Source organism: Centruroides sculpturatus, unplaced genomic scaffold (genome assembly GCF_000671375.1).
Source record: "Centruroides sculpturatus isolate CEXI.00-Female unplaced genomic scaffold, Cexi_2.0 scaffold1401, whole genome shotgun sequence".
Classification (NCBI taxonomy): Eukaryota; Metazoa; Arthropoda; class Arachnida; order Scorpiones; family Buthidae; genus Centruroides; species Centruroides sculpturatus.
In genome coordinates this window covers 110,557-132,247 of record NW_019386041.1, presented here as the reverse complement: position 1 = coordinate 132,247, position 21,691 = coordinate 110,557, and the positions used below count along the sequence as shown (strand labels likewise).

At 34.4% G+C, this 21,691-nt stretch overlaps 1 protein-coding gene across 1 annotated transcript; it reads right to left on the bottom strand.

Moving 5' to 3' along the window:
• Positions 1-2,434: 2,434 nt before the first annotated feature.
• On the bottom strand, positions 2,435-21,463 carry LOC111613274 (NADH dehydrogenase [ubiquinone] iron-sulfur protein 5-like). The gene is made up of 3 exons (XM_023354623.1): positions 21,395-21,463; positions 19,228-19,441; positions 2,435-2,665 (listed from the first exon to the last, which is right to left on the bottom strand). The coding sequence occupies exons 2-3, from the start codon at positions 19,414-19,416 to the stop codon at positions 2,543-2,545; spliced, it is 312 nt and encodes a 103-aa protein (XP_023210391.1). The 5' UTR covers positions 19,417-19,441; positions 21,395-21,463; the 3' UTR covers positions 2,435-2,542.
• Positions 21,464-21,691: the final 228 nt, after the last annotated feature.

Here is a 21,691-nt window from a genome sequence, read left to right as displayed (position 1 = left end):
TCTCTTATTAAATTTAAAAATTATAATTAAATTAATATTTATTAAATAATTTAGAANAAAAAAAAAGTTTTCCAGACAATCTTGATTTAAGTGCAGATGTATTTTATATCAAAAGTCGATTTCATATCTTGAAAAAGATCAATTAGCGATTTCATTGAGATTATCATTCCTTTCTGGAAAATTTGGAGGTCATTTTTTCCACTCGCTCTCATTGTTGAGATTATTTTTATCATTTTATTTAAATGTTCTTCTTGTAATTCCGAGTCTACACTATATCCATTTTTGCTTGGAACAGAACCTTTTGGTGCATAGCTATTAAAAATGTCGAACCACATATTTATATCTTTAATATACGTTTCATTGATAATAATAATTGATTCATAATGAATGTTTCATTGATATTCACATTCAATTCTTTTCATAAACTTATGTTACTGCAACTACAGTCACTGATGTGAGCTACTACATTATACGATAGTAAATAAAGTTCTGCTATTAATTTTAAAAGTATTTCTCTTGTCATTTTTTGATCAAACCCGATGTAAACAGGTTGCTTCCAATTTGAAAAAAGGTTATTATTGCAACCATACACAGCACACCTGGTACTCAGCATTTTGTTCTTCACCTAACATAAAAATATAGCTTTAAATATTTAATGACTTATATTTAAATCATCTTACCTTATAAAAAACTTAGTCAAATAAAACAATTACAGAAATATTNAAACGTTTCATTGATATTCACATTCAATTCTTTCCATAAACTTATGTTACTGCAACTACAGTCACTGACGCAAGCTACTACATTATACGATAGTAAATAAAGTTCTGCTATTAATTTTAAAAGTATTTCTCTTGTCATTTTTTGATCAAACCCGATGTAAACAGGTTGCTTCCAATTTGAAAAAAGAAGGTTATTATTGCAACCATACACAGCACACCTGGTACTCAGCATTTTGTTCTTCACCTAACATAAAAATATAGCTTTAAATATTTAATGACTTATATTTAAATCATCTTACCTTATAAAAAACTTAGTCAAATAAAACAATTAGAGAAATATTAAAATAAATCACTTCGTTAATCATAAAATTGGACGAATATTAAAAGCGAAAACTAAACACCTGCGCACCCTGCTCTATGGAAACAGAGAAGTCAGGTCTCGTGCTGACGTCACTAACTTGGCATTCCTGGCTAACATTGTAGAATAGGGATCTGACTATCCTTGTAGTATATAGTCCTTGGGTACGCGTACCACTAATTGGGAGCCATTGCGCTATCCGAAGGTCACAATACTAGCGACATCTCGTAGTAAAAAACAACTACAGCTACGGAATCGTTCTGTAATTAGACGCCGGTTTTTTGAGGACTGCGTGTCGTGCTGAATCGAACGTTTTTGATAATAGATTAACTTCTAAAGCAGGGGTGTCCGACCTTCTTCTTTCTCTGGGCCGCATTGGAAGAAGTCGAGGAGTTTTGGGCCACAAGTACATATATACTTTTGGCCCAATATACAAATATGTTTAAAAATTAACGTGTCTAGATTATAATAATAAGTATTAAAAGTTTATCAAGAAAAAAGGATATTTTAAAAAGTTACTTCTACAGACATTTTCAATTTTTACTTAGAAATAGATAAATTCATTTATTATAAAAGAGACTAAAGAAAATTTATTTGAAAAACACAAANTCGCGGCGTTTAAAACGCGGAGATTTAAAATCCGGGAGGCGGGAGAAAGCTCTTCCGGCCAAAACGTAATTTCCGGAAGCGGCGGGGACCGCGCGTTTCCTCTCCCCCCACTTTCGACGAATCGGTAAGGAGAGTCGCACTTCCGTCGGGGCGGGCGGCTCTCCTCCGTCCTTCGGCCGCGGCCTCCGCCCGTTACGTAAGGGAGGGAGGACGACGCGACGGCTTCCCGGAAGACGAACCGCGAGGGGAGAACGCGGACCCGGCGGTGGGGGGAGGCTCACCTCGGTGTAGATCCTCTTGAAGGTTTTGGTGCGAGGGATATTATAATTTCCCGACGACGCCATATCGACGGTAGGAACGTGTCCCGGCGGCGGGGTGAGGCGCCAGCTGGCTGCGCTAACAGAGTTTCGGTCTAGTTGCTAGCGTCTATTTTTAGAACGGACCCAACCGCAGACTCCGACGGCCGCGCCCAAATAGAAACCCCACTCGGCCTTTCCTCCCGGTCTCCGACGACGAAAAATACCCGCCGCCCTCCGGAAAACACCCAGTCCCGGACGTATCCGCCGAACTCCGACCTTTCTCCCCTATACGGTCCGACTCCGGCGCCCGAATACCTGGCCTAATTACGACGGCGCGGCTATAAATAGTCCGACGTTCGAGAGGAGCCGCCGTCTCCTCTTCCGCTAATTCCTCCGTAACCGGCTCTTCTTACCCCTCCGCCCGCGGACCCAGAGAAGACCAGCGGTGGCGCTATCGTACGTTATTTATTGGTCCGGAATACAATTCTGCTGGGGACTAAGAAAGGATCGGTCGACGTTCTACCGGACGCCGCGCGGCTACCCTCGGGAATTCTTCATTGGTAAACGTCTTCGAAGCTGTCGATCTTGGGGGGCGGGGCGTAATATTCCTTTCCGGCGTTTTCCTTGTTCTTCCATCGCCGTTTTCTCTCCGCCTGCATCTCCATCACGCGCTTCATCTGCGGGAAGAATGGAAATTTCGTTAGGACAGACGACGCTCCGCCCGTAAAGCCGCAGCCCCGACCCTATTTTTAATAAGTAATTAAAGCGTTCTCCGGCCGTGGCGTTAAGGCAAAACCGTCCTCACCCGAAATGCGCCAACTCTTTCTCCTCGTCGGGCGCCGGAGGAAATTCGAAAGCTTGCGATTCGGGTAGAGCGGTGTTTTTCCACCTTTTTTATTTCGGTGAAAAAAAATCACGCGATTTAAAGTCGCGTTAGTAAACATTCTATCGCCGTATTACTGGCCACTTAAGCTAAATCGTTTGGTCTAGATTTTTTGCCAATTCAATAAAATGGTATGGTCGTTCCTTAAAACGGCAGCAGTCGCAACGATAGTTATTTAAATTAATAATTTTCATTTACGTAAGATAAGCAGATAACATTAAGTCCTAGTATAGCCTATAGAGACATTTTCCATTTCCTATTTTTTTACTACCTCACGTATACGTTTATCTATTACAAGAAAGAAAAACTGGCATAACAATTTAAAAAGGTTTTAGTTTCGACACGTACACTTTCGAAAATCAATTATTGAAAAACCTGGAAAAGTTTTCGCGCACACGGGTGGAAAATCGCCAGGGTAGCGTCTAGGCCAGGGGTGGCCAACAGTTTTTGCCCCCGGGCCGAATTGAAAATAAAACTTTTTTCACGGGCCGAACCACAGGCTGCCCTAGGAAGATTTTGAGGTGGTGCGAGATCTCATTGCGGAGTCACCCCGTAGAGACTGAATTGTAGATAGAGATTACAGATACATTTTTCACATTATCATGCTTTATCAACGTTCTACGCTGTACTTACGAGATTTGTAATGGAGGGTTAACTCTAAACGCGCGGTGAGTTGTTTTTTTTAGACATCAGAATTTTTCATCGAGCTATTCGGACTTCAGTAGCTAATATTAGAAGATTGATCGCGGGCCACATAAATTCATTAGACGGCCCGTATGTTGGCCATGCCTGATCTAGGCGGTCGCCGATCGGATGAGGGTGAATGCAAACGTGCCACGCGAAGACGGAAAGGATGTTATTTTTCGGTGGTTGTTTAATGTTTTCGTGGACGTATGCACGAGGAAATCCAGAGTGCCCTAGCGCCCAGGAATCAGTCCATACAAACAAAATATTGGAAAAAGACCTGCAATAAAAGTGGTATCAGACTAAGGGATTTTCCAACTGTAGAATAATACCTTTTTTTAAACACAAAGCCATCCACAAATATACATCAGAAAGTACATAGGAAAAAAGCATTGTCATCTTTGACATCTTGATGTTAAAGATAGACAATGTATCTAGAGGACCAGAAATCAAATTGGATTACAAACTTCTAATTGGTAAGATAAAATGACAATAAAGATGAAAAATCTTAATAGCAATGCAATCTACAAGAACAATAACACACAACCTTTCAGAGTAAGACTTTTAGATGACAAAAATATCAAAGGCTTATACTATAACAATAAATAAAGTAAACACATTATCAGATATCAGATGACATTAAAATCCTTTTTATAGCACAAGTACTTTACACAATACAAAACTGTCATCATCAGGCTAATGAACATCTCAAATTTGGAACAGAACATCACTATGTGCATTATAACATTCTTAACTTTTAAACATTTAAAATTCACAATGGAATTTGAGGCTTATGAGTATGAGAAAACAAAAGGCAAACAGAACAAAAGATGCAACAGAACTCTCAAAACATTTTCATGGCATAAGTCTGCAGTGCATTATATATCATGAAATGACTAGGATAGTGTGGTGTCATAGTTGAAAAGTTTAAAAAGTGCAATCCACAAGTTAGGAAGCTCAACTGGGGTTTGCACAGGCACAATCTGAAAGTAAGGAGGGCTTCCCAAGTAAATAACACCCTACAATCGTCACAACACTTGAGGAAGGTAGTTTGGACTCACAAAGGATTGAAATTAAACTTTTTTGATAAGCTCCTTGCAGCATGTATATTTTGTGGCATCCTGCTAGTGATCTGCTAAATGACTTGCCAGCATTCTGACCACTGCATCAATGTACCATGTATTTTCTCCCATTTGTCAGGTGTGAAAGTGGTACAACATAAACCCCATATTTCTCGAGAAGAGAGAGTCTGTCCTTATCATTACAGAAAAGCCTGCATAAAGCTGGATTTGGGAAGAAAGGCAGCAGGAGGTTGTTTTTTAAAGATGCAGCAAATGCATATAGAAAGGGAACAAAGGTATGGAATTGGTGACTGCAGGTCAGCTATAGAATGTAGAGGAGTGAGCAGAAATACTTAATTTTTAACCATGATAAGAACATAGTAAAACTTAACAGATGAATACCCTCTTGTGTGCAGCCACATAAACTTAAGTAACTTGAATTCAATAAGCTCATGAATTTATGAAAATAAAAAGGTTCTTCTAATGAGGTGGAAATGGCAGAGTTGATGTAATGTGAAGGCTGAAAAGATGTTTCTAAGATAACATGGAATAAAATAAAATTAAGCTTGCAGTACATACAGTAGAAAAGTCCTGTAGAAGATCTACGTATGTACAGATCTAAGAACACTATTTTTGCATCCATCTCTTCTACTATGGAGAAGGAAATGGAGGAGTACATGGCAGATAGATGATGTACAAAGTGTGCCAGCTCCTGGTTTGTACCTCCCACACAATAAGATCATCTACATAATGCAAATATAGAAGCGGGTAGTGGATAGTAAGTGAGAAAGTAAATACTTTAAACTTCAATTCTCTCATGATTAACTCTGCTAAGATAGCAGATAGGTAGGACCATTTGGATCCCTACTTTTATAAGTAGATGTTATCATTAAAATGAAAATAATTGTGTTCACTGATGAACAAGAGCCTCTCATATATCCAAAATCTGTTGTTTGGCTAAGCCTTTTTTGAGTAGGAGGGTATTAATGAGCATGACTGCCATAAAACAAGTGTAAGGAATTGAGTCCGAGCTGTATTATTATTTTATTTTATTTTGATTCTTATTCTATTTTGTTGGGGTTTATGTTTAGTTAGGACGAAGGTTTCCTCACCACTCACCTTAGTAATGAAAAAGAAGAGAGACGAAGAAAAAAACCAACTCACCGACTAGACGAAGCGCCATAGGGAAACTAACGCACACTTGCGCTCCCAGGCGGAAGCTTGAAAGAAGTTCTGCAGAAAGAAGGGGGGAACACCCCACACACACAAAGGAACAGAAGTGTACAAAGATACCATGTCCAATTTGAAAAAGCAGAATGTATTTGAAGGTAATAAACTGATAGTCCTGTTAATGGCAAATTTAGCTTCCAAAGATGAGTGGGTGACTAAGCACAATTTTGAGATTAGAGAAGCAATTTTCTTGAAGAGTGCTTTTCCAAGTAGGTAGGATGAAACCATTTGTTTGCTAAAGATTACAGCAGCCACACTAGCTTATGTGTTTTAGGCCCAAACAACTATCTAAGAATTGTAATATTGGAAGAAGGATCAAGTGGTCCAGGTAAAGCCAATGCAATAGCATGTAGTACCACAATTCTTACCACCATAGGGGGGTCTTTGTTTAACAAAACAGAATTAGATTGGCACAGAAACCGTCATTAGCTTTAAGTAGAAAAGCTTTCTCTTCACAAAGCATGAACTTCTTGCATTATAAAAAGGATTTTAATACCACCTGACAGTGTATTTTCTCTATCTATCCTTATATTACAATATTTGGTATAGAGTTTAATTTACTATTTGTCTACAAAAGCTTATATCAAATTAGAATGAAAGGGAGATTAAGAAAAACAGAAACTAGCCAGATCCTTGAAGAAGATATAAATAAACATCTCTAAGCCTGACAGTTATATTAAAGAAAAATTAAATCAGGCTATATTATTGCTACTATTAATAATTAAATACTGATTAATTTGGTAGTAGAGGTAGGCATTAGCAACCATCTCTTATTAAATTTAAAAATTATAATTAAATTAATATTTATTAAATAATTTAGAAATTCTGAAAGAAAATAAATCAGCCCAGAACAGATCTTAAACTCGCAACTGGCACTTACCATGTAAATGCATTACAAGTTATGCATTCACATGGTCTCCCAGATCTCCATCTGATCCTTCACTTCCAGACATAGTTAATTTAGATATAACCATACTAGTTACTAGTTTCTGAATTATTTAATAAATATTAATTTAAAATAATAAATAGATCACCTTGTAACTCTAGCAGTAGATTTAATAAATCATAATGTTTTTGACCTAATACAATAAGCCTTCCTCAATGAATTATACCAATTAAAATAAAAGAACATAAGAATATTGAATTCAATGGAAAGAATTTAAAAATTAAAAGGTGTTCTAAAGAGAACACTATCTTAGAGGAGGAAAACATTAACAATTAATAATTACAAATAAAAATAAACCAGTAACAAAAACCAGCTCAGCTTTCCTAGCAACATTTAAAATTTTGGAGCACCATCTGTTATCAAGTTTTATTAAAAAACTTTTATTTTTAACTATTATAAAATGGCAAAAAGCTTAATCTTGAAAGTAGGGATAAATTTTATAAAAATTGTAAATGCTAATAATGAGTAAAATTGTCATTAAGTCCAACCCTACTGAAGATACATTCCACTCCCATTACATCCCCACCACCTTGTCCTTTAATCACCAAAATTTAATAGCATCAATCCCCTAATACACAAACCTCCCTGCAAAGCTTCAGAAATTTTTGACAAAAAGCACAGGAGTTATTAACCATAGGGATGCAGACATCATACCTACAGCATGGAAGTCCTTATATAAAATGTAACCTGGATTTGGTCCTCTAATCAATTTTTTTATATTAATCTTCATTATTTTTTTTATTTGTAATTGTTAATTTTTTTTTTCCTCTAAGATACTGTTCTCTTTAGAACACCTTTTAAGTTTTTAATTATTTCCATTGAATTCAATATTCTTATGTTCTTTTATTTTAAATGGTATAATTCATTGAGGAAGGCCTATTGTATTTGGCGGAAAACATTATGATTTATTAAATCTACGGCTGGAGTTACAAGGTGATCTATTTATTACTGTTTCTTATTCTTCGATTAGATCTTATTTATTTAATATTAATTTAATTATAATAAATTTATAACAAATATTAAATTTAATAAGAGATGGTGCCTAATGCCTAGTTCTAGTGCCAAATTATTCTGTACCCCATAACACAGTAGATAAGTTCCGTGTTTTATGAAATTCATGTACTACAAGTCCTTAAATATATGAGCCAATCACAGCCCGGTACATATGCAGTTTACAGACTAAGGCTGTTTGAAAGGTTTTCTACCATAAAATTAATTGATTCTAGACTAATTCGACTCAACATTTCCAAAACACACAATTTTTTGGGAATAATCCATATAAACTATGCTATAAACAAAATATTGTAGGATTACTTACCGAGTGTGCACCGTTCAATGATGCCATTGCTTAAGCTTGTTTTCATCACGGAGCGGCGCATCAAACGATGGGCGCATGTTTCCTGATAAATTATTTTTCTGCAAAAAATTTGCTGAACTTTGGAGATATCATTAATATAAATATAATTTTTATGGTTGTTAAATAATAAATGGTTTTTAGTAGGTCCGCTGCTTGTTTAAACTGAACGGTTTGTGCAATATCCACTATTGGTCTAGATTCGACCAATCCTGTCGCGACAAGAGTCGGCGATGAGTTTTACCATATCATACAAGTCTCTTTTAGCGTGTTTATACGAATACGATCGCAATTGTTTCACCATTATATACGAATCCGTATTATGAGCCCGTTGTATTTAATTATTAATAGTAGAGATAATACAGCCCAATTTAATCTGGCAATCTTTAAGTTTTAATTAATCATTGAAGAACTGGGGTGATAAAATCAAAGAAAAAAAAATTGGCTAAACTCTAAGAAAACTAATAAAAAAATTGAATATAACAAAAAAATGAGCAGAAGCAAAAAAGCATGCAAACAAAAAAAAACAGATATGTAGGATAAATTTATAGAAAAATTACATACTATTAAAAGACATAATACTTACAAAATTTTTAAAAATTTAAGTAATGAAACAAAAGAAAAAGCAAACACAAACATTATCAAAATAGGAACTTGGTAACATTTCTAGCAAAACTTATGGCATAACAAAACATTCCATCATAAAATATAAATCTATAACCATAACTTATGTCATCATAAGGAGATTATTCTAAAAGAATTACAAGATGCACTGGATAAAAGCAAACCTGGAACGTTCCTGGTGAAGATGGATTAACCTTGGAGCTCAAACTATACAAGCAAAGATTTCTCACTCAGATTAATCCACCTCTATAATGTAATGATGACAGAAGAATGCCCACATAATTGGAATAAAGCTTGTCTCCTTTATTCATAAAAAAAGGAAACAAATCTGATTATAATAATTACAAAGGCATCAGTCTTCTTGATACTGGATACAAAAATATATCAAAAATACTAACAAATAAAATAAAAAATCATAATTGAACCAAAATTAAATAAACAGAATGACTTCAGGAAAGGCAGATCATGCATAGACTCAGCCTTCACTCTGAAAATACTGGTAAACAAACAGCAATCATAACATCAAAACACATTTAGTCTCTTTATTAATTAAAAAGCTTTTAGCCTGTATTTACTAAAGTCTTCAATAGAGTCAGAAGAGAATTGCTCTGGAAGATCTTACGAGAGGACAGAATGATGTTGGGGTCATCGATTTTGATCAAACACGTTGAGGTTATAATGTATCCCCAACAACTTACATGTGTGAAGCAGTAAGGCACACTACTCAGAACTAAATGAGAAAATTAAAGATTTAATTGAAAGTTATTCAATGGGATCAGTTATTTTTATCCATTTTAACTAAATAACTTATTTCTAAAAATTTTAAAAGATGAAATATAGAAAAAGTCTTTGAGCTAAAACACATAATCGGCATCAATTCCCCATGGTAACAAATTACAACATTAAACAGTTAGCAATAAAAAAATATTTATTTTACTCCAACTGCTTTTCTTATTCATATGCATTCTGCCTTCTTTCTTCAGCCTCATATATTACACCTTGCATGGTGTAAAAGCACCAATGTAAAACAAGCATTGTTATCCACTGATGAGGCCAAAGAAAGAAGGTGAAATGCACATTGATAAGAAAAGCAATTGGTGTAAAATAAATATCTTTTTATTGTTAACTGTTTAATGTTGTAATTCGTTACCTTGGAATTGATGCCTATTGGGTGTTTTAGCTCTAGACTTTTTCTATATACCCTCTTTTAAAATTTTTTAGAAATAAGTTATTTTTATCCATTTTAACTAAATTACCGATCCCATTGAATAAGTTACAATTAAATTTTAAATAATCTTTTAAAGTAGTAAAAATTAGAAAATTAAAGTTGAAAATTGCGCAATCACTTAAAACTTTCAGAATTTCTATTATTTATAGAGTGGTCAGCGATTTGGGGGATGTGGCAGCTTCCTAGTCATTAAGTTAGTATTTTGAATCTCATTGATATCACTATGATTTTTTTCTTGTTTTCTTCTTCTTTTTTTTTATAAAACTATAATTTTCACTTTACAGATATTCTTGGTATTTTTAAATTTATTATATTCATTTAAAAATTATTTTCAAACATTCATGTATGTACAGTATATATGGTAATCATATATAATATTTATTTATAATTCATTTGGGAAGACGATAAGGTATAAACAAAATTATCATTATTCAAAATGTCCACTTCATTAATATTATTCAATCTGTTTGCCCTTTGGAAGCACAATTTTGTGGATGGCAATTGTCATAGAAACATGTAAAACAACAAACATTTCTGCTGTGTTAGCATTGAATAAATGCAGCATTTTTACAATAAGATTTACATATATCACTGAAAAACAAACTTGATTAATGTTTAAAAATGCTTCCTTATCATCAACTAATTGAAGAGCTTATTTCCAAAGTGCTACATCTCCATTATCTATTTTATTTAGTGCTTGGCGCCAGCACATTGATAAATATGCTTCTCTATCATGCTACAATATTTTTATTGCCAAATTGGGTGTTTCTTCTGATGAAAAAAATATCAGAAAATTGAAAATTTGTTTCATTTCCAATGTGACATTTTTCATTTTGTATTTACTTCCAAACTTTTGCATTTCCATATAGACAAGTACAGTGGTGCCTCGTATAACATACGCCTCGAATAACAAACGCTGCGAATAACGGACTTTCTGTTTGACCGTTATGTGACTCGAGCAACGGACTTGCTGCGAACAACGGACTTTCCGTTCGGCAGTTACGTGAGACGAACAATGGACTTTTTTCGAACAAGTGCAAATGATGTTTCCACTCTTTTGCCGTTGCCAATGACAATCTGCTATTTTTAGGATATATTAGTATTATTAGAATGTATTATTAGTATATCTGAAGTAGAAATGTAATGTAATATATGTTGATGATTTAAATAAACATTAAATTAATGTAATATATGTTGATAATTTAAATAAACATTAAATGTAATGTAATATATGTTGACGATTCAAATAAACGAAATGTAATTGTGTAGATGCCGAGGTGGCGGGACGAAAAGAGGTTGTAAAAAACAAACGGAGCGAGAGTAGCTCGTAGAAGTGTTTAGTGATCTTAATTAATAAAGAATTATTCGTATCATATAATCTGGCAAGTTAAGTCATTTATAATGCATCATGGCTTTCAAAAAAAACAGAAAGGTGATTTCAATTGAAACAAAGCAAGAAATCATCAGGAGTGAAAGTTGACAAAAACTTTCTTGTCGAATGGGGAGAGGTTCAGGAGTTTACCAACACTCATTATCCAAACAGAGCTGAGGCCAACAGGATCAATGATCTCTACGATGACACCTTTGTCCGTCATTTCCGACAGGTGTTAAAGAAGAAAGAGAAACAGACCACCTTGGTCATGTTTTTCAAGAAGCCAGCGGGCAAAAAACAAAGGATGGAACAAGAGAAGTTGACCCTGCAAGTTCCGGTAGCCTCTCCTGAATCTGACTCCGATTAAAAAACAATAAAAAAAGACCCGCTGCAATGTGTAAAAAGTCTGTATCTGTATGAATGTGTAAAGAAAGTGTTCTTCCACCTCCTCCTCACAACATCTGACTACCCGGCATAATTGGTGTCTGCTCCATTTTCATTTTTTATGGTACAGTACGGTTATTTTATGCTGCGGAACGAATTATATGTTTTAACATGTATTTCTATGGGAAAATGCGTTTCGTATAATGGACGTTTCACTTAACGGACGTGCACCTGGAACGGATTAAGTACGTTGTACGAGGCACCACTGTATAGTGTATTTTGGTCACATGATTATTTCATTGTAATAGCTGCTTTTTGATGTGCTAGTGCTATTGTATTTGACTGTTTTCTTAATTTTTCTTTAATAATGGCCACATTCCCTGAAAGAGTTCAAAAAATATGTCTTTAATATGTTAGATAGATATTGTCTATGCCATCAAAATGGCAAGAAAATAAAGTCTGAAGATGTGCAAGCGATGGTCGTCGGGCCAATACTTTCCTGTGAACATTATGATAGGCAATTTCAGGCAATAAAATTGCAGCATTCAGATTATATAAAATTCCATATATTTTTTTACAATACAGTGGAACCTTGCTTAACAAGCATAATTTGTTCCAGAATCTTACTCATAATGCACAGCACTCATTAAGCGAAACAATTTTTCCCATATGAATTAATGTAAAATATGATAATGCATTCCATGCCAAAAAAAAAAAAAAATATATTCAAATATTATATGTATAATAACAGCATACATGATAACATGAACCACCCAAGATACCTTCAATTAAAAATTGAATTGTGACTATTTACAAAAAAAATTATAAAATTTTTCAAGTCTATCTTTTATCTTTTTTAACACACCACAGAAGTATCAGTATATTGGCTTGGATGAACTTCCACAGAATACATGATAAATTATAATGAAAAACAGACAAAGTTAAAAATGATCAAAACACCGACCTTTTATTTGAGGATTTGGTGTCCTTTGTTTTAATTGTAAAAGGACGCCGAATCCTCAAATAAAAGGTCAGTGTTTTGATCATTTTTAACTTTGTCTGTTTTTCATTATAATTTATCATGTATTCTGTGGAAGTTCATCTAAGCCAATATACTGATACTTCTGTGGTGTGTTAAAAAGGATGAAAGATACTCGAAAAATTTTATAACTTTTTTGTAAATAGTCACAATTCAATTTATTATATGTATAATGTTTATTCAAAGAAAATTAGAAAAAAGAAAATGTATTCCACAGAGAGAGAGAGAGAGAGAGAAACCCTTTTTGCCAACCCTTTTTTACCTAACCAAAACAAAAATTGAACTTGTACTTTTAAGAACAAGCACAATTTTAGAAAGGCCAGGGTGATATAAGAATCTGAACTTTAACAAAAATCAATCGTCGATGACAACCATACATGCTCAACAATTGTTGTGCTCAGCTACCTCAGAAAATCTCCACTTACACTTTCCTGGCGATGAAAGCAACGCATTCCTGTGATCTGCTGATCTGTTAGCCAGGCGATATCGTACTTATATCAAAATTGATGGCCGAAGAGTCAGTCATCGCCCATTCCTTGTGGATTTAAGTCTCCGGAAAAAATTCTCTGTGTTGTGCTAAATTTTCCAGCCTAATTTCACCCTCGACCAACAACGCCAGTGAGGAAGAACCTTCCTGATCATCTTGACCTCGTCTTTCCCTATCCAGAATTTTCCGAACCTTTCCAGAAAAATAAAGGACTATTGGTCTCAACGGATATCTCAACAAAATCGATCATCACTCCAGGAACATCCTCTACAAAAGGTATTTATTGCCATGCGAACCTCATGTGAACTCTCTCTCTCTCTCGCAACCCCGGGCATATTTAGACACATTTTTCTTGATTCGAACTCATTAACGATACAACATATATAAAATATATATAATTGAATAATTTTCTTTAATAATAAATGATTGTTAAGTAACCTAGTCTCTGTGTGTCTCTCTTCCCACTTGCTACCTTGCAATCTCCATCCTGAATCCATTTGCTCATTCGCACAACCGCTTGCGTGACCTACTTTCTAATCTAACCGCTGTCGCGGCTTCCGGGTCAATCAGGATCCGGTGGTGTCATTCCTGACAGGGCATCGAAGAGGTGCCGACCCTCCGGTCACACAGATGACACAATTATCCTAGCTTCACACAGGAACAGTGAACATTTACAGGACATATGCAACTACATTCTCAATAACATTCACCAGTGGAGTATTAACCATAGGCAACCCATTAACACAGATAAATACGAAAGCATAATAGTTGGTAGGAACTTGCCATATGTCAGGAAACCTACCCTTCGAACAGGTGCTCACAGAATAAAGCAAACAAAGAAAATTAAATATTTAGATGTTATTCTTTACAAGAGACTTAACTTCACACCCCACATCAAATAATCATGGACAAAGCTAAAAAGACAGCCAACGCCCTCATTAGTATTGCTAGGAACACATCGGGTCTTGGCCCTAATGCTACTAAGCTTATTTACAGGGGTGCAATTCAGCCAGCACTCCTCTATGCCATACAGGTCTGGGGCTACGTGACTGCCAAACTCCATAACTGTAAAAAACTGTTATCTGTTCAAAGGATTGCAGCTCTCCACATTTGTAAGACTTATAGGACTGCACTCACTATTGCTCTTTTGGTAATGTCAGGATTGACCCCTATCGACTTAGAAATTAAATGCATTATTTGACAAGAAAATCTCGTCACCTTACCCTGGCGAGATTATAGCGACTCGGATGTCGACAAAATAATTAGATTAGGTAAGATTTCCTCAGTCTGACCTTGATCGTTGATATCAAAAAATTCACCATCGACAAAAATACCCTCCCGACTTACGATTACCACCCCCTTGCCCCCGACGTTTACTTCGAAGATCCAGGTGATCATCCCACATTTAGGATTTACACTGACGGTTTCAAGATGGGTGATGATGTGGGTGCCGCTTTTGTAGTCTACTCTGACTTAGGTCACAATTCTTCACAATTCTTGCTCCGTCTAGGTATACACTGCTCAATAGCACAGGAAGAAACTCTAGCTATTTATATTAGCTTAATTCACATTAGGTGTAGGAAGGACAATAGACACTACTTACACTATTGCATTTATTCTGACAGTTTGATAGCTTTACATAAGATTGTGAAGTCTGATAGCCACTTAAAACTCGTCCATCTCATACACCAGATCCTTAGACACTTAGACAACATTAGAATAGATTTCCAATGGGTCCCAGGTCATGCTGGAGTTCTCGGAAATGAGACCACCAACCGTCTTGCCAAACAAGCTGCAAAGTCTTCAGTCGCTAGTACTTTCAGTTACATTCCTATCTCGTAAATCAACAATCACGTCAAGAAGCAAATCTTCATTCTCTGGCAAGAGAACTGGGACCACAGCACCACTGGTAGGCTCACCTACACTTTCATCCCAAGGTTGACACTACTGTGACTCTTTGCCACTTTTACCCTAGTTACACCCTCACTCAGCTACTTACAGGACACAGCAACTTTAAGCCATACTTGCAAAGATTTAATCTCGAACACAATACACAATGCGATTGTGGTATTCAGGAGGACCAAACACCACTTCACTTAGTTTTTCACTGAAATAGGTACAATTACATTAGAGATAGTTTAATGAGAGCTGCTATTCTTGAAGGATACAACTGGCCTTCCAACCTCCACCAACTCATTCACACATGTACAATGTTCCATCATCTACTCACATTCATATCCCTTAGTGGGGCTCTTGAGAGCACTCATTCCAGGGGCATGGATGTCAATTAGCTTTTTCTTGCTTTGTTTCAATTGTTAGTATATAGCTGCCTTTCAACTTTGTATTTTATTTCTTATTTTCTGTCTTCTTTTTCAGCCTAAATTTGATTAGTCCTAGTTGTAAGTTAGATTAGGAACTCTTAGCTTGGTTTCCAGTTAGGTCAAATTAGATTAGGGTTTGTTAGCTTTAGTCATCTGGATAGGCCAACCTCAAATAGGATTTAAAGTAAGTATTATAGAAAATTTCAATGAAAAAAAAAATATATATATAGGAAAATTATAGAGAAGATTTATTTGGCTTTAATATAAGCGATCATATTCAAAGATTGAGACGTTATATAGATACAAACTGCCATGTCAGAAAATTTGAAACCTCTTTTAAGAATAATTTTAACTTTCTGTGCTATAGGCCTACCGATAAAACCAAGAAGGATATACAGTAGACCTCCCCTATAACACTGTAGATAATTCCGTGTTATATAAATTCCATGTTGTACGAGTCACTTAGCTTTTACAAATACGTGTGCCGGGCTGTGAACGGTTCACGTATTTGTAAAATCTAAGTGACTCGTACAACATGGAATTTATATAACACGGAATTATCTACAGTGTTATAGGGGGGATCTACTGTACCATATATGCCGGCGTATAATACGCACCTTATCCGCCGAAAAACACGATAATTAAACAAATAACGTAATCACCAAATTAAAAACAACTTTATTCACTTTCAATCCATCGCATCTAGCATTTATTAACTTCAAATGTTCACAAAAATTAAATGATTTAACGTAAAAAATTTACGTCAAATGTATCTAAATAAAATACAATCTTATGATTATCAATACATTGAAAGTTTATTTTACGGAAGAAAATTTATCTCTTCACTCTTTATAAAAAGTACAGTAGGCCTACAGTAAAACCTATACAAAACGAAACCTTAATAAAACGAAAACCTTTCAAACCGGGAAAATATTCGATACGGTACGGTTTACACAGGTTTTACTGTATTTGTATTCAACTCTTGTTAGTCTAAGTTAGTAAATAATATTTCCATTCTTGTTTCTAGTAAGATATATTTCATGTTTTATGTAATTCCTCTTCCGAATTAAGATTAGTCCTTTACTGTACTTGACAGAAATTCACACAAGTCGTAAACAAGTGATAAATTATATATTTTCCATATTATTTATAATTATATTTTAAGCTGTAAGTGACATCCTATTAGTTTTAATACGAAANTATTAAAATATATACATTTACAAGTATGTACTGTATTTACAGTACCTGCATTTGTAAATTTAGATTACTTTTTTCTGTACTATATTAAAAACTAAAATTTATTTGTTTGTAAGCTTAAAATAAATCCTTATTAACCATACATTATTAAAAATGCATTAATAAATAAAATACAGAACCGGAATTGGCAATTTATGGTTTAGCCTAGTGACAAGTAGATTTGGAGACATGTAAATTCGACTTAAGTCGTTCTCCTGGAACCAATTACCGACGTAAGGCGAGGTATACCTGTATTCAAACTTAATTCAGTTTATTTTATTGAAAAGTAATACAAGGGGAATCCCCGAATTGCAAAAGCTCACTCTAAAAACAAATCACTGATATCTGGATGTGAAGAGTTAATTAAAACCCCTTTAGTTCCTTGCCCAAGTTAACTCGGGTAGGTTACATAGCGTTGCATAAAACACGGTCCTTAAGGCATTTTTGAAATTTTTGGAATGTTTTTTAAGTCTCCAAAGTTTTAAAAAATATTTTAAAATATATGGCCAGCTAGTGTTCACCCTACTTGTTTAAAGTAGGGTGAACACTAGCTGGCCATATATTTTAAAATTTTGTCCTCCCGCGACATCTATGAGAATGCCCCGGGAAATCCAACTCCAGCTGTGTTCAAGATCATCAGATGTGTAAACAATGACTCATCGGTGTTAAATTTCACAGAAGGGCGAGACAAAGGAAGTTAATTAAACTTTGAAGCTTTTTCTTCAAAATTAATGCATTTATTTCGTTTTTTTCAGTTTTAAGTATTTTTTATGTTTAATTACATTTATATCAAAAATTGCTAGGAACTAAAGCGATTAAGGTAGATCTAGCTGTCCTTTACATCCATAAACGTTATATGTCAGTGGAACAAATGGAGTGAGCTTTGAGCGTTCCACGATTTTTGGAGACTGTCTATACGTGGGCTTCCTAAACAAGCATATATGTATGCTTGTCCAAGAAATTTTTGGATCAAATACAAACCGCACAACTTCAAAATCGCATAAAAATAATCCACATAAAAAAAGACCTTACAGTACTTAGGTGTATTAAATTGATAACATTTCAGACATTGTTATAAATATTTTTATCTATTTCGATTTTAAAAATGTTCGAACTGTTTTAAATTTGAATTTGTTATTGCATATTGGTTCGATTATAGAATGATCGTACATGTTCCAAAAAATTAATTAAATTGAAAATAGTTTGTTTGATTCTCGACAATTCTCTTCAGTGGTAGGTGTTATATAACAATTACTATGGTTATTGAAATATTGAATGTAAATGGGGTTTGCTTGCAAAACCTCCACAGAAGAAATTGCAGGTAACAGCTAGTATATATATAAAATAAAAAATAAAAATTTTGGAGTCTTGCTCATTTGTCTTTGTCAGTCTGTTTGGCTCGTCTAGTTTGTCATTGTGTTCATTTGCTTTTCGCGCTGTCTGTCTAGCTGTTAAGTAGTTTTAAGATTTGCGATCGCATTTAGTTTTATGAGTATTAAATAGACATAAGTCTTCCTACTAACAGCCACTTGGCACTAACTTCTACACTTAGCTATTCGTGGCAGCACTCAATTATTGGTGTTTGCTACATTCTGGTTTTCTTTTAAACCCTTTGGGGCACTATGGCCTTGCAGCCTAAAAACTGCACACCAGCATCAAACATAGAGGGTACTGTAGCCTTATGTATGCCGTTCAGAGGGATCCTACCTTTCTCTACTGTCCCTTCCCTTTCCATTACCCTCTTTTCTGCCGGCTGAACACTGTGTAAGGCCAACGTCTTTCTTGTATGTTTTTATGTATGTGTATGTATGTGTGTGTATATATATGTATGTATGTATACTTGTTAGAATATACATACATACATATACAGAATATGAAGAATATGAAGTACCATATGAAGTTAGAATATGAAATACCATATAACTTAACAAAACTGATTAGTGCAAAACACCTTAGATCCCATAAAGAAAAAAATTTATTGATAGAACTAATGTTTTTCAACCTTGTTTAAAGGCCATCACCAGGTTCTAAAGATGAAACAAAAATTGAACAAAAAACAAATTCAAAAATGAAATTATTCAATAGATACAAATTGAAATTGTATTTGCTTTTTGTTCAATTTTTGTTTTATCTTTAGAACCTGATGATGACCTTTAAACAAAGATCAGAACATCAATAAATTTTTTCTTTACTGGATCTAAGGTGTTTCGGAGCTATCAATACTAAACACATCCTGTTTTTATTCATTTTTCACTATCTTACTCTGTCTGTCTGTCCAGATAAAGTAACTCAATTTTCACTCACTTAACCAATTTCCAATCTAGTTCAGCAATTGTTATAGATAATATTCCATTATTACAACTTTATATTATTATAAAATAGAGAATTACCTGTTTAAAAGCAAAAGTACACTCATTATAGTCATCAATCTCATCTTTGCATTTCACTTTTCCTTTGTTAAATCCATAAGCTTCGAGACATTCGACCACATTCATTTCAAAATCTCTACAGCGGCGTCCAGCAAGAGAAACTCCATACTGGCCAAACAGATCTGTCAGAGGAGTTTTTATGTGTGCCATTCCCAATGTTTACAAATCAAGTTATCTGAAATGTAAATAAATATACTTTTACTTTCAAAAATTTTGTCATTTATAGTAAAACAATGTTGCTGTAAGACTTCAATAAATTATCCAATCCTAATTATTTTGCATTTTATTTTATGATAGATAAATTAATTAGACAATACACAAAATATATTTGAAATATTATTTTTTTTTCCTTTTCGGTTTTTGACTTTTTCCATGCCATCATGGGTTTTGGCAGTGATGGGAATGGCAGCGATAAGAAACGAGGCCCGACATATCTGGAAGAGACTACCCAGAATTGCTTGCCCAGATCTCCCAAGGCAGTATGCCAACGTCTTAATCACCTCTGCCATCCTACTGTCTATTTAAAATAATCAATATTGTGATCTTTAACTGTAAACTCAATTAATGCACATTACACTTTAATTAGTCAGTCTTTCATGCCAATTACTGAGCATAAATATGTCAGGTTTAAATCACATATTTAGTTTAACTTTACAAACAAAAACAGAAATAATCAATTAGGATGTAGTCAAATATAATTTCAATTGATATAGCAGGAAAAATTTTTTTCTCGTAAAAGAAAATATTTTAAATCCTTATTTTACAAGACGTTATGATGCTGCTTTTGTTATTTTGGCAAAAAATAACAACATGCAGATTAATATATTTTGAATTTAAAGAAATTTTTAACATGCTTTTTAAAAAAACTTTTAGCAAGGCAATACTTTAAAAAATACAGACAATTAGTCTGTAAAAACCTTCATTTTAACATAAGAAGATAATCTAAAAAAATTTAAGTTGTAAAAGCCAGATATTTAATTACAAATAATAAATTTTAAAACTTTATATGTTACTTAAAAAATGCTGCAATCTAGATCACTGCATAAACTGGCCATACGTTTTGATACAGGCATAATCAAAGAACATTTTTCAATTTTCAATTATTAATTAATAAACATTTTTTTAAAATAATAAAATTTTATGCTCTTTAAAATTGTAATTTCACTATTGTAATTATTATACAGCAAGTCTTCCCATAAATTTCATCAAAGAAAGATACAAGTATATTTCTAATCATTTACGATTACTATTGTTAAATTTTGTTACCAAACAATAAAATTAATTCTACGAGCCGGAAAATAAATGCACAGGTTGCAAATTAGAGTAACATTAACCAAACTACGTCTCGTCTATATTATTTAGCCTACGATAAAACCGATTTCGTCATAAGTCATTTCTGCTTAACGGCGAAGTTTCCGACAACCCGTCGACATCAAGCGAGGTCTTGCCAGTACTTTTTTTTTATACTCTTTCCGCCCCACGGGCACTAAGAGGGCCTGTCATAGCAGGCCCATTACGGGTTCGGCCGGGCCCACGACGGGGCCCGACGAATCCGAACGGACCACCATCGAAAAATTCCCAGGGATTCCCCGACCCGTCCACATTCGATCCTTTCTCCCCCAAAGCATTATACTGCCATCTCGACCGCTCGGCCATCCGGCCCATCTCACCAGTATTAGCACGCAAGTTTTTCAAGTTTTTAAATAATATTTAATAACAACCAAATAAATAAGTAACTCTTATTTGAAAGCCAAAAAATTTCCAAAAGAAAATAAATAAATAATTTTAATAGATAGATAAAGCTATTAAAAATGTGTAAATACTGCAATTAAAAGGGACACAGAAATTTTGCATTGGGCAGTTTTCGACCGGGATGCCAAAGGTTTGAGTTTGGGAATGTTGAGCAGCACCGCAACGTTTCTTACACGAAAAAAGCAATAGTAATCAGGTTGGGTGAGCACTATTAGAAAAAGATTGAAAATCACTGGCGCTACGGTCCTTTTAAAAATGAAACAAAATTTCCAACGATAGATTTGACCAGGCGCTTTAGTCATCCGTATGAAAGAAAATCGTATATTCGTAACATACGCTTCTTAATTCTATAAGAATTTAACGTAAACATTCGTACCTCCAGATTTCCTCTAACCTTTCTCCACCTACAGCGCCCTCTCGGTATTTATACAATTATATTTATCGTTATTTTAAAACGTCCGTCGTAATGTTAATTAACTTATTAATATAAAATTTGTAAACGAGTTTTTTATTAATGCGTAACATGTTTTCTTATTTATAGTTATTTAATAAAAAGTAATTTTGTTTTAATTTAGCGGTCGGACTTTCTTTTAATTCCTCGTTCCGAGGCACCGATCGAAGATCGTGGCCGAGGTGTGTAGATGGTTCGCTCAAGTTGCCAATTTGATCTTTT

Excerpts from the sequence above, each read along its gene's own strand:
- LOC111613274 (XM_023354623.1), bottom strand. The coding sequence starts at position 19,416 with ATGGCACACATAAAAACTCCTCTGACAGATCTGTTTGGCCAGTATGGA. Across the intron at positions 2,666-19,227 it reads GTACTTTTGCTTTTAAACAG|ATGAAGCGCGTGATGGAGAT; the intron begins GTAATTCTCTAT and ends TTCTTCCCGCAG.